General features: G+C 48.3%; 1 protein-coding gene across 1 annotated transcript in view; it reads right to left on the bottom strand.

The window, feature by feature from the left end:
- LOC114769910 (CUB and sushi domain-containing protein 3-like) overlaps window positions 1-13,309 on the bottom strand; it is a 324,749-nt gene extending 311,440 nt beyond the window's left edge. The window contains 1 exon segment of the mRNA XM_028963275.1: window positions 13,134-13,309. Within this exon segment, the coding sequence (XP_028819108.1) occupies window positions 13,134-13,278 (145 nt within the window). The 5' untranslated portion in view covers window positions 13,279-13,309.
- Window positions 13,310-13,922: the final 613 nt, after the last annotated feature.

Genomic DNA, 13,922 nt, shown 5'->3' with positions numbered 1-13,922 from the left:
GCCAAAGGTCAAATGAGGGCGCACTTATTAGAGGTGGTTTGCAACAGATCAAAGCGTATAGCTTGTCTGTTCTAGAACCTTCGACGTATCAAAAGAAAACTAATTTAATTGGACAGAGGCAGCATGTACGTAGGGTTGCAGTACCGTGTATTATGCCAAAATGGTCACACACCTAGTTATAAACTGACCAATGACGAATAGACCTTTAGTTGGGCATCTGATAGCAAATAAAGCGGTCATTGAGTGGACCTGCGGAGAAGATGCGCTTGATAGTGGCCGGTGAGAGTGGCTTCAAGGATTTTTTTCAAGTGCTTATAATTCAGTCTGCTCCTAGTTGCTGAGGCAGGCAAAATGGAGGATCCGACCCGGGTCTCCCGCATAGAGAATAGCTCATCCTTGTCACCGCTTTTAGATAACGCACAGCACCATGTGTCTGCGGCTTCTAAAAACAGACCAGGCGTCTTCTTTCCTTTCAGCACCACGGAGAGTGCCGGAAGAGAGTGTGGGGGGGGGGGTCATTTTCAAAAGGTGGTTCTCCATGCTTATATTAAATTAAACAAATTCTGTAACGAATATGGTAAAAGAAAACATGCATCATTACTAAAAAATGTCATTTAAGCCGAGTGATTTTGTTGAAAGTGGTTCATGCAGCGCGTAGCCATTTTGACTTATCGGTAGAGTTGAAATAGAGAGTCGGGCAAGGACACAGAGGCTGGAGGTGAGCGGGAAGGTGGACGGTGGCTGGATAGCTCTGCCGTGCAGGGAGAGGCAGAGTCTGGTTCGGCAATGTTGAGGGAGACACCGGGCAGGTAAGAACAGGGCAGGCTTTATCCAGGTTCGAGGGCGTGGTTTAATCATGGTGACATCGGCCGTGCCAGAGGCTTTGGCAGGAAACTTGTCCTGGGATGGAAAATCGGGACGGTCCAAAGTAGTGGTCAGAAAACAATTATCAGAAAGTCTATAATAGGGCTAGCGTTGATGCAGAGAGAAAGCAACAAAGAGTGGATCACACCCAAGATGGCCGCCCGTCCTTTATTTGGTGATGTTGACCCCATTCGGTGGTGCCGTTGGCAGGTCATGCGCCCCCTGTGGTGTTGGCAGTGCGACAGCGGCCGTGCCAGTAGCACTCAATGCCTCCCTTCCGACAGGTGTGCAGAACAGCATGCTAAGTGCTTCCTAAAAGCTCAGATCATCTTGTGTTTAAATGGATCTGCAATAAAAGTCTGGCCCTTAATGATCACCATGGTGAGTTAATGTAAAAACAAGGCTGGAGGCCTGTAGAGGAACAGTGTGCACCGCGGAAAACCTCACCAGCCCAGCTTCTTCCCATTACTGAGCTCTCTGCCTGAGATCAGCTCTGTAAAGAGCAGGTGGAGTTCCAATCCGATTCAAAATTCTAGCTTTTACAAGGTAAATTATAGAGCATACAATATTTTATTATTGCATTTAACTGCAAGCTAAATACAGAGATAATCAGCTATATAAAATAAATAATACAATAAAGTGAAGTGATTGTCACTTGTGATACACAGCAGCACAGCACACGGTGCACACAGTGAAATTTGTCCTCTGCATTTAACCCATCACCCTGAGTGAGCAGTAGGCAGCCATGACAGGCGCCCGGGGGACAGTGTGTGGGGACGGTGCTTTGCTCAGTGGCACCTTGGCGGATCGGAATTCAAACCAGCAACCTTCTGATTACGGGGGCGCTTCCTTAACCACTAGGCCACCACTGCCCTATAGATATTTGCCCACAAATGGGAAATATCTATAGCAGATAAACACATGGTGTGTATCTATCGTAATTATAATATAATTGGGTTGCACATTCATGTAACTGAAGGCAATGTCTGCTTTAAAAAAAATACATCCATATAGACTAAAAAAATTAATACATCATAATGTAAAACCAAATAGTAATACATTTTGGCTATCTGTGCACCTAGGGGTGGACCTGAGATGCTGAGATTCACTGCTGCAAAGCTATGAAGTCTGAAGTCGTGAGCCTACCAGCCACACACTGGAGGAAAAGGGCACCCGTTTGATAACCCAGAGGGTGGCATCACTCACAAGGCCAGATCACAGTGTTCACAGGCACGCACTGAGGGATGTTAACGTCCAGTACTGCATAATGTGTTTAGCTACCTTTGTAAGGTACACAATGTGAGGAGCAACTTCCACATTCATGACATCACATGCCCAACAAGCCCTTCTCTTAGTGCGTAGTGCCGTACATTGTGCCACCTTAAAAACAGCGCCCATTATCTGTAATTGGTGATTGGGTTCTGCTTTAAGAACGGAAATACTCATCTTATGTAGATATTCTTCTTTCTTTCTGCTATTTTGGCTTTCTCTGTCTCTCTCTTTCTGTTTAGGTGGGGCACCAGTGTTGATGGCGCCAGCCAAACCCCGAGCCTTCCCAGCCTCATTTTTGGAAATGGCTCAGTGCTCCACCCCCCACAAATGATCACCATTAAGTCAATTTGCAACGGCATGAGGAACGTCGCTGCTGCAAACACCACAGCAATCCGGCATTCTCACACGCTAACCTCCTACCCTGAAATCAGTTCTGCATCACTCCGGGTTTACTCCTCAACAAGATGGGATAAAATTGGACGTGACACGCAAATGAACTTTCCGTGTCGGCTTGTACACAAACATTCTATTGTAGTGAACTGGCAATTTTCTGCAAGTGCTTTCTAAATCATATCTACTAAACACAGCCCAACACACTGTAAGTGGGGCCTCGAGCTCCAGAGAACACGTCATGTAGAAAAACACGTACTTCATAATTTAAAGTATAGGTCATTTTTATGTATGTAACAATATATTTTTTTTTTGCCTGGTGAAAAATTCACGGCTGTCTCATTCTGTAGTATGTCAGTATCAGCTATTACTTTGTAATAATGGACCTCCACGCACAAACGAAAAATGGCAGAAAGAAAGTGAAGTGACTGTCATTGTGAAACACTGCAGCACAGCACACGGTGACACAACGAAATGTGTCCTCTGATTTTAACCGTCCCCCTTGGTGTGCACTGGGCAGCCATGACAGGCGCCCGGGGAGCAGCGTGTGGGGACGGTGCTTTGCTCAGTGGCACCTCAGTTTCGTCATTAACCACTAGGCCACCACTGCCTAGTAGTAGAAACGATTACAACTTTTGTACCTTAGTGGGTCATTTCTTTAACTCCTACAGTGCAATAAATCCTGGCACGAGGCAAATCAATTGGTTTCAGATGAGAGGATGTTTCATCCATTAAGTCTACATGGGGGAATACGTGACAAAAACCGATCCATCTGTAATAATCAATTTGTAAAGGGAAATCCGAAGTATGTCTTCGTAACAGGGCTTATTTGTGGATTGTCGTGTCATAAAAAGCCTGATTTCCATGCTAATGGAAATTTGTGATTATTTTTTTACTGACAACTGTTGGTCTGTGCCTGACTGGTGGACAGCATGCAAATTAATATAAACATAAAGCTTACATTTGAAGCACTCACCAAATATCCATTAAGCTCTTTCAGTAACAGTTTTTAGCAAGCATTGTGCATGTATGCTAGTCACATTTTGGGCAGAATGTCAGTAGCAACAGCAGCCTCTGCCTCTTGCAGTGATTGGACGAAACTGTACAGTTTACATTAATGGGTGGTGGTAGCCTAGTGGGTAACAAACTCGCCTATGAGCCAGAAAATCCAGGTTCAAACCCCACAGTAGAGGTGTGAACCTTCACTGGTCTTCTGATTCAATTTGATTATGATATCAATGCCTCAATATTGATGCATCCCGATGTAGCCCATAATTTCTTTACTTAGTCACATGATGTTTGACATTTGTCTGACATTTGTATTAATTTTGAAGAGGTTCTCTCAAAGTATTCTTCAAATATTAATTTTGTATAAATAAAGAGTAAAAAAAGGGGAAAACATTATCTTTTCACAAGTGACAAGTGACATTTTTGATCAGGTTAGATCAGGTTTAACTCATCTGGAATGAGGAAGTGGCGTGGGTGAGGGCTGCCAATCATCAGGCCCCTCCCATTACAAACTCAAGTTTAGAAAAACATCATGGAAGGCTGTGTTTGGGGTGAACAATAAATTAACACACCAACAAAAAGAGGTACACCTCATGACTAAAAACACAGTTCTTTCCCAAGGGGGGCTTCAACTAGCAAACAAGCTCCACGCTTAGCGTAGTGTGAAAATAGTGTCCGTTGTATCTAAAGAATGGGACAGACAGACAAAGTACACTTCAACCTTGAGAAATACTCTAAAGCCAGCGGGCAGTGGTGGCCTAGCGGTTAAGGAAGCGGCCCCGTAATCAGAAGGTTGCCGGTTCGAATCCCGAGCCGCAAAGGTGCCACTGAGGTGCCACTGAGCAAAGCACCGTCCCCACACACTGCTCCCCGGGCGCTTGTCATGGCTGCCCACTGCTCACTCAGGGTGATGGGTTAAATGCAGAGGACAAATTTCACTGTGTGCACCGTGTGCTGTGTATCACGTGTGACAATCACTTCACTTCACATGTAAATTGTCACTATTCTGTCTGTGCAGCCTCCCTGCTGGATTGTCGGGGTATTGCCTGCCATGTTCTCCTTGTTGCCAGGTGCTTTTTTTCTCTCCTCTGTACTCCATCCCAACCTCTGGAGTGCCCCACCTCCTGGTCACACCTGCAGTCAGTTGCGTTCCTGGCTCTCAAGCAATTGTCGTCTCCCCAACGGTACATTTCAGGTTGTGGATCTTGTGGATCTACTAAGTCTGTTCTAGATATTTTTTGCCCTGAATATTTAAACAAGCGGTGCATGCAGCAATGAGAGCACCAGTGAACGCTATAAGGACATCAGTGAGAAGGTTTGATTTCCATTAAAACCTCTCATCCAACAAAATCCACTATACCCATCGATTGGCTGCCAGTCGGCGCAGATAAAGGGCTTATTCGCAGCTCTTTGTAGATTTTAAAACGGACCGCGAGCCTGATCAGGCCGCAAAGTGAACGCATACTAATTGCCGCGCCAGAGGCAGCAACAGTCACCCCCATCTGGCAACCTGGTCTTATCTACCGAAACGTCACGGAAGAACACAGCCTCGCAATTAGCAGGCCGCACGTTCCGAACGACGAGGGGCATCAAATTCCATGAATTTCAGATAAGCGAATGGCCCTGAATATTCCGCCGCGACGCCTTCCAATTTGCCGGCTAACTTGTTGATCGGTGATAAGATGCACGCGCGTGTGAACCTGTCTCCGTTTTTGAGGGGAACAGTCATTAAACAGAAGCGAGTGGGAAAACAGCGAGATACGGCGAGCGGTGATATACGTATTCCCACTTCGAGTAAAAAAAAAAAATGTTCACAGAAGTTCTGGGAATATCGATCCCCCAACATCGTCCAGTTACTGTCGGCGTTCCCAGGAGGCGCCGCGATGATTGCAGGATTTTACATCAAAGGCACGAGCCGCAAATCCAGCCGAGTGCATCGCCGGGCCATTTCGCGAAGCATCTCCAGCTTCTCTTTGAACTGCTCCTGCCACAAGGGAGGGTCACTGAAGGCTTGGCCACCATGATGAGACCAAAATCACTTGTCAGCTGCCGTCACCGTCCAGGCCCAATCTGCCGTTGCAGGCTCATGAAACAAACATGGCATTCGGAGTCCCTGCCCTTTCAACCTCTGAACTGACACGGAGCGGACACGTGACGCAGCACGCTACAGCCAGAGCCGCAAAGAAATAAATAAATAAATAGATGCAGCATTCGGGACATCCATCTCTGTCTGAGCTTCCTCATATACGACGGGGACGTTAATTAATGCTTCGGAAGGAGCGAGGGGGGATTTATTTTCCACCCCAAATTCAACGGGCCAAATGAAAATTAATGAAGTGCAAAAGGCACGTGCCGCCCAACATGAGGCGATGGGGCGTGACACAGTCATTACCGGAGGAACACGGATCAATACCAGTCCAGACCGGAGCTTCCAGAGCATGCCAAACAACTGGTGAGGCGGGCTGCGCATGGCAGGCCTGGCCCCACCCCTCCATAAGAGGTGTCTTTCTTTTACATTTTTGACATTTACAGCATTAATCAGAGCGACTTACAATCCATAGTTACAGGGACAGTCCCCCCCCCCTGGAGACACTCAGGGTTAAGTGTCCTGCTCAGGGACACGATGGTAGTAAGTGGTATTTGAACCTGGGTCTTCTGGTCTGTAGGCGAGTGTGTTGCCCACTAGGCTACCACCACCCTCCTTTCTTGATAAGGAAAGCATGGGGTAAATAATGAATTAACACATAGAGGCATGGGGGGGGAGGGGGGGTGTTGAGGCTGTGGTGGGATGGATGAGCATCGGGGTCAAGAGCACCAAGGGCGCCGGATCTCCTGCTGGAACACTTGACATTTAAGCAGAGTTTGAGAATCCCTCCAGAAAATGCTGAATGCAGCATTACATTTGTATCAGGGGCCAGATGAAAACCGCACCGTGATTCAGACTTAAGTGTCCCGGCACAGTAGGAGTGGCATTTGGGTTTAAAGGCCTGAGGCGCTTTAAAGGCTCTCGGGGGGGACTTTCGACTGACCCTAATTGGGCTCTGTGGAGACTTGGAAGACAGGTCTTCCAGGGACAATATGAAAATAAAGCCGACAGTCTACGCTAACCCTGCTGGTACAGTTTCAGTTCCCAGTTCGAAAAGCCCTGTCACATATTGGAAAAAATAACTTAAACTCTTCAAAACTTTACTGGTTGGAACCAAGAAATCGTGAGAGGTAGGCAACTCCTAATAAAATCTACAAAAGGGATGTGTTGCAAGAAATTTGCAATGCAAGAAAGATTTGTGTTCTCATTTGAAATATTTGCATTATTTTACAGTCAATATATTTTTATTTTTTGCCACCAACTGAGCTGGTGGGCTGGTCAAGTTGGTGGAAACGTGTGCCAAATCTCGCTTTTCCCTACTTTTCACCAGCACCAGCATTCAGTAGGACTAATATTTTACACCCTGTCCGGGTAATTTTGAGGACTTCTCTTTCCATGGGAGTTTTAATTCATTGTTGCCATGACAACCTTACTTTTTATCATTTCTTCCAAGGGTAACATAAGTGAGCCTCAAAAATAGATCAATTTAAACTCCACGCCGATGCAAAAGAAAAAAAAAAAAAAACAGGAAACTGAATAATTTGGCGGGTTCATGCACGCAAGCCTTTCACAACAATTTGCATTTTTACTGTGGCACACACACACACAAACACACACACATGCACACACTGAAGAAATCAACCTGTACTTTAAAAGAGCAAAAAAAAAAAAAGAACAGCCAACGACATGAGGAAGCGCCGTCAGACACAGAGGACTGAGAGGCACACCAAGAGTTAATTTATAAGAAAATGCCATTTAGGGTGACACAGCGGCGCATGCCTGCAAGGTTGCGAGTCTGAATCCCGACTTGGACCATGTTTGCGCTGAGTTTGCATGCTCTCCACGTGTTGGTCCAGGTTTCCCCCGGAATCTCCAGTTTCCTCCCACCGCCCGAACTAGGTGACCACGCGAGTTGACCGCAGGCGCGAGTATGTAAGTCAATGGCACTTTTCAAAGAAAGGAAAATGAAGAAATTGTGACTATTCTCAAATTATTACCAAATCAGAGAAATGTCACAAAATCTGCACCACCCCCCTTCCAAGAAAAAAAAAATATATATATTTACGGACTGTTCCTTATTAAACCAGCAGGGGTAATTTTAGTGTTATTCATCTCTTACTCTTCCCTCTTCTGACAAGAACATTTATTGAGATCATCCGTGCCATCGCAGAGGGAATTACTTGTTTACTCTCCCCGAAATTCCCCGCTGAGGTTATTACATTATCTACCGCAGCAGGCTACAGACCGTCCCCTGCTGGTCTGACATCTATTGACTGTTCCGCCCAATGTAAACTCTTTGGAGTCGCAACAGACCGGCACTGGTGCGGACCCAACCGCGGCGGCGGTTTTGTGGAAAAGTCAGCGCTTTGGAGGTTCGAAGTTACGGCATAATATCAAATTTGCCCTTCTCGCTGGGCAGGCCTCCCGCTTGTCAGCATTGTGCATGTGGAGAAATACTTGGGTGAAGGTCATCGATGAAAAGCCCCACTGAGTTAGCTATTGGTATTTCCACGAAGGACTTTTAAGAAATGAATGCGGGCCCCGTATTAGGCCGGAGTTGCTGTGAACCATATCAAAGCTACCTGCACTGTGTGAGAAAGGTCTGTGTGAGAGATTAAAAAAATATATCATTCAGAAACGGTCCGGTTTAGCCTTGTCTTCGTGTTGTTCATTGTATCTCATATCACGGTTCTAATCTCATTTTTAATAAGTCAGTCTAAGAATTTTCTCAACGGTAAAGTTTTAAATTGTGCTGTTCTGACCTCGAGGGGAAGTTAATTCCACCCCCTAGGGGGGCAAGACAGAGAATAGAAGAGTCTAGACGAGTGTCCTCCTCGTACCTTCAGCGGTGGGTTGTGTAGTAGGCTGGTGCCACCCCATTTATTTGGCTTTGGAGGCAGGAAGCTACTGGGAGCGAGTGGACGAAGTGGGTGGTGTGGGAGAATTTAAGAATGTAAAAAACTATGGGGCGGTGGTGGTCTAGCGGGTAAAGAAGCTGTCCCGTAATCAGAAGGTTGCCGGTTCGAATGCCCAACCGCCAAGGTGCCACTTGAGCAAAGTGAGCAAAGAGGACACATTTCGTTGTGTCACCGTATGACAACGCTGTCTTTCACATTTACATTTTGTGAGTTAAACTGTGGGACAAGATAAATAATACACTGGAGGTGGCGCGTTTTGCTTTCAGCTCTGGATGGAACAAACTTCCTATATCCATCAGAACGGTCGAGTTCCTTCCCATCTTCAAGCCACGGTTAAAGACTCACCTTTTAAAGGACTATCTACTGGACTAAATACTAAAAATGTTTATTAGGTCTAAAAACTATATTTATTAGGTCTAGTCAAGCTATACAGATATGAAGAACGGAGATGGACTTCAATGTACTGATGTGGGTCCGTTAAATGCAGTAGATGTGAGCGTAATGTAAATGCAAATTGTACAGCATGTTTCAGTACGTTCACATGCCCACGCTTTCTAGGCTGTCCAAAAAGAGAGACAACCGAGCAATAGGATCCTACAAGCAGCTTGACGTCATACCTGTTATTGTCTAAAACCCCACCAATGACCTACCACCTTAATCTGTTTATTCATAAAAACCCACTAGCTTCAAAACCCCGCACTGACTGAACTGCACACATAAATTAAACCTGGTCAACGCCCTCAGAGGTACCAAAGAGCGTGGAGCAGGCAGCTGTGCCCACAGCTGCCACACGCTGGAGCTAGTTGAACAAAGGGTCAAGGGTCATCCTTGTCTAGCCCATTGTCCAGCTGTGGCATACAGGTAAGGACGGGACCCTTAGCGGTTCGGAGCCACCGCTGGGCCCACTTTAGACGAGGGAAAGTGGACCACAGCGATTCTACTGTTACTGAGCATCTCACATATGTTTAACAATGGACATTTATGCGTACTGGAGTCTAAATTTGCTCCATCCAAATAAGCTGATGAAAAATGGACTAAGTCTCTCACCAGGCCAAACATGCTGACCTAGAAATGGATCCAGATGACCGCAGCGGAACGACGGGCAAAGGTCCAAAGCAGGTGAGATTATTTTTGCTCCGGCCTCCATCCGGACGATTCTATATATAGCATGAACATAAGCACCTTTGCCGTAGCGTACATCCTACTGACCGGCTTCCGGGTAGAGCGCAAAGGTGAAGTGAGGTGAAGTGATTGTCACTTGTGATGCACAGCAGCACAGCACACGGTGGACACGGTGAAATGTGTCCTCCACATTTAACCCATCACCCTTGGTGAGCAGCGGGCAGCCATGACAGGCGCCCGGCCAGCAGTGTGTGGGGACCTTGATCAAGGGCGGTTGGGGATTCGAACCGGCAACCTTCTGATTATGTGGGGCCGCTTCCTTAACCGCTAGGCTCCCAAAAAGTCAAGTGATTGTCATTGTGAAACACTGCAGCACATCACACTGTGACACAGTGAAACGTCACTCTCGGTGAGCAGTGGGCGGCCATGACGGGCACCCAGGGAGCAGTGTGTGGGGACGGTGGCATGCTCAGTGGCACCTTGACACCTGAATATAATGACAAACAGGTTTATCTAACTCATTCCCTTGATGTTGTTGCTGATAATAGCATCAATAAAATAACTCTAGCATTACATTTACCAGACGCCCTCATCCAGAGCGACTTACAGTCAGTAGTTACAGGGACAGTCCCCCCCTGGAGACACTCAGGGTTAAGTGTCTTGCTCAGGGACACGATGGTAGTAAGTGGGGTTTGAACCTGGGTCTTCTGGCTAGGCCACCACCACCCTAGATCACCCTCGCATTAACACTCCACATACTTACTTACTTGAGGCTTTTGCATTCGTGTTGAGGCCTCAGCTTTTTAATTTTTTTTTTCTTAAACACGCTCACTTTTAGCACGCCCTCCGGCATCATCAGTCATTTCAGTCCAGTCCGAGGTTAGAGGTGGCGTCCCTGAGGAAACGCTGATTAAGTGCATAATTTGAGTGTCACAAAAAAAAAATTAATAAAAAATCAGGCGGAGGGTCTTTACTGCAGCCTCATCAGAGACGGTCACAAAATCCATAACAAGCACTGTGGCCACCGTCCCCAGAAAAAAAAATAATGAATTGGGAAGGGACGTCCCGCCTGTCTTTGTTCTCTCGGCGGTGCGGCGTGCGCCGTTTAATTGTCCCCGCGCTGCCAGGCCGTAGGGCCGCTTAAGTGACTGGAAATAAACTGCCCGGCGGCCTGTTATAAACAGATACTTTACCGGCGGTCGATAGCCCAGCGCGCCGCTAGGATCTCGCAGCGGGCCCCGATACGCGACCGCAGCTACTGCGGCCATCGATCCGGCCACGCGGCGCACGTGCACCACTTCCACCGGATATTCGCGACCGTCGCCGAGAGACGGAGACCCAAAAAAATGCCACGTCACTGATTGCCACGCACCGCCACGGACTTGCCGAACGTCGTCTGCCTACTGACGCGTGAAAGCTGGTGGCTGAAGCCACAGCAGCCCAGTGACGTCCATTAGCTGCAGAATGTCCACGTCTTCTGGAATCATCTCGGGGCCGTGGAGATTAAAGGCCCTCGTTCGTGTGAACAAAATAGCCGACGTCTCCGGGCTTTCATACACTCGCCGGGGTCAATTGATTGCCACTTGTGACACACAGCAGCACGGCACACGGTGCACGCAGTGAAATTTGTCCTCTGCATTTAACCCATCACCCCGAGTGAGCAGTGGGCGGCCATGACAGGCGCCCGGGGAGCATCGTGCTTTGCTCCCGGCAGATCGGGATTCGAACCGGCAACCTTCCGACTTCCTTAACCGCTAGGCCACCACCGGCCCTGAGACAAGACCCCAGAGTCGACACATACAAAACCCGACATCCGTATAATCCGGCCCAAAGGCCTGGAAAACGGCCGAAGCGACCAGAGCTTGACGCGGATCTCGCCGAGCTGAATCCCCCAATTACTGGTTTCCGACACGGCCTCAGCGGGCATCCGTCACCAGGACAGAGAACAACGAGAAACCGACTCACCGCTTCTCGCGCGATTATTCGCAAGCTTTTTTTTTTTTCTGATCGCCGCCAGTGACTCGTCCTAAATTATGATGGCAGTGACAGGGGATGAGCAATGATCTCGACACCCACCCTCCTCCAACCGCCTCTAAAGGGAGAGGTTTGTGTTTAAGGGTCTTTTTTTTTTTTCTGCAGTTAATCTGCAGTTAACTTGCACACATAGACCCGCTCTCCGGCTTATCTTGTCCTATTTAAGGGTGTCTCCAATGACCCGGTCTCCCTCTCTGTCCTGCAGAACAGCGAGGGACGGCCAGGGACGTGGAGCGGCGTTCATTGTCCTCGGGATCTCTTCACGCCGCCACCACGCGTCGGGTTATCGGTCAGCAGCGAGGGCTGCGCAACGCTGCGCGATGGATAGGCAGATCAATCAATCGATCAATCGATCAATATAAACATCGGCGCAAATTACGCAACAAATTATCCCACTTTAGTCCCGCTTTTAAAATATACGTGTGAATTTTTATCAGGCGGGTTGGCATGGTGGCGATGCATGCTATATGTCATGTATTGTCATAAGTGCAAACGAATACCCTCATTAGGCTCAGGAAAAAGACATATTTTTAAAATTATAATTATAATATCAGGCAGGTGGCGGGTGACCAGGACGCGTCAAGCTGCCCCCCCACCCCTCCACCGGACCCCCATCCGTCCGTCCAGATACGTGCGCACCGAGTAAAGAGCATCCTGCGGTCCACCCTGAGCTTTCTCGACACACACACACACACACACACACACACACACACACACACACACACGGTGAAATTACTCCCTCTTTATACACAAAGTTGCGTTGTGTTGGCGGCGCGGAGCTTTCGGTGCGCAACAGTTAAATGAGACTGGGGGGGGTGGGTGTGTGTGTGTGTGTGTGTGTGTATATATATATATATATACATTTATTTATTTATTATTATTTTTTTTTTAATCGGAGCGCATCGCAGAACCGTCCCCATCCCGGCACCCGGTGGCGGGGAACGCGGTTCCGTCGTCCGATCGACGCGCAATTTCGCCGTCGGAACCTCGTCAGGCTGCTGCCGGCGCGTCTTCGCCACGGAACCCTTTTCCGAAATCTCAGCTCTCACGTTTCCTCCTCCGTGTACGAAACAAGAGGCTTTAATCCTGCGGGGGTTTTTTTCACGCACCTTGATCATCCGACGGGAATTATGCAGATTCACTTTTAATGTTATTATTTTTTTTAATGATCGCAGATGTATAAATGTACGTGAGATCGTCCGGAGAATAAAAAGGAACCTCGGACCAGTGCAGCTTGTGAACGGGTCTCCGACTGCAGGAATATTTATTGAGCCCCCCCCCCCCCCCCCCCCGCTCAATGCCTGCATTGAAACAGCCAGCCTCGGTCCTGCACCCCGGGAAATAATCCCCACAATAACAAATCATAAAAAAAGATATTGTAATAATAATAATAATAAAATAATCGTCGGAATCGAAACGAGGCGACAACGGTTCCTTACCTCGCGCGCACGTGACCATCATAAAAACCAGCAGGTTCCGAAATAGAAGTCCCGTTTTAATCCCCATCTTCCTCCCGGCGTGGGAAAAGTCCTGTTTAATCCATCCTCCCGCCGCCGCCGAGCCCTCTGCCCCGCTCCTCCTCATGGTTCTCCTCGCATCAAGCTCGTCTCGGCGAGCGGTCGCGGCTCCGAGTGAAGCGGCGGCGTCGGGGAGGCGCGGCAACCTTGAGCAGGACTCGACCATCTCCCTCTCTCCCCCACCCCGACAGGGGCTTCTGACGGGGAGCGGGATCCACTCGGCGTGGGAGGATCGAAAAAAAGAAGAAGGAGAAGAAGAAGAAGAAGAGCTATGGATTCGGCGGGGAGAGGATCGTTTGAAAAAAAAAAAAGATGCGTCTCTCGATCTGGCAACGCAAGCCGGGATCCGGTTTCAGCACCCCACTGTCGCTCCCGGGGTCACTTCTGGCCGTAACCATATCTTTCAATATGTCCCGTTTACATTCACACAGCCAGTGGTGACGGGGTTAAGTGTGGGCAGTAAGTGAGGTTTGAGCCCCGCTTCGTGTTGCCCTGCTAGGCCGCAACCCACCCTGTTCCCAGATAGACCGGCGACTTGTTGAACTGCGCCGAGGCCCAAGTCTCCAACGTCCCGCCACGGCTCTGGCGGTTTTTAATGGACCCGCACTCGGCCACTGTGCACCAGGTTCGAAAGGACGACCTTGCGATCCCTTGCGAATTGGACGCTGGCAAGAGGCCCTAATGCACGGTGCGCTTACTAGCACGCAGGCT

The sequence above is a fragment of the Denticeps clupeoides genome, chromosome 20, assembly GCF_900700375.1.
Source record: "Denticeps clupeoides chromosome 20, fDenClu1.1, whole genome shotgun sequence".
Taxonomy (NCBI): domain Eukaryota; kingdom Metazoa; phylum Chordata; class Actinopteri; order Clupeiformes; family Denticipitidae; genus Denticeps; species Denticeps clupeoides.
This window is presented reverse-complemented; position numbering and strand designations above follow the sequence as displayed.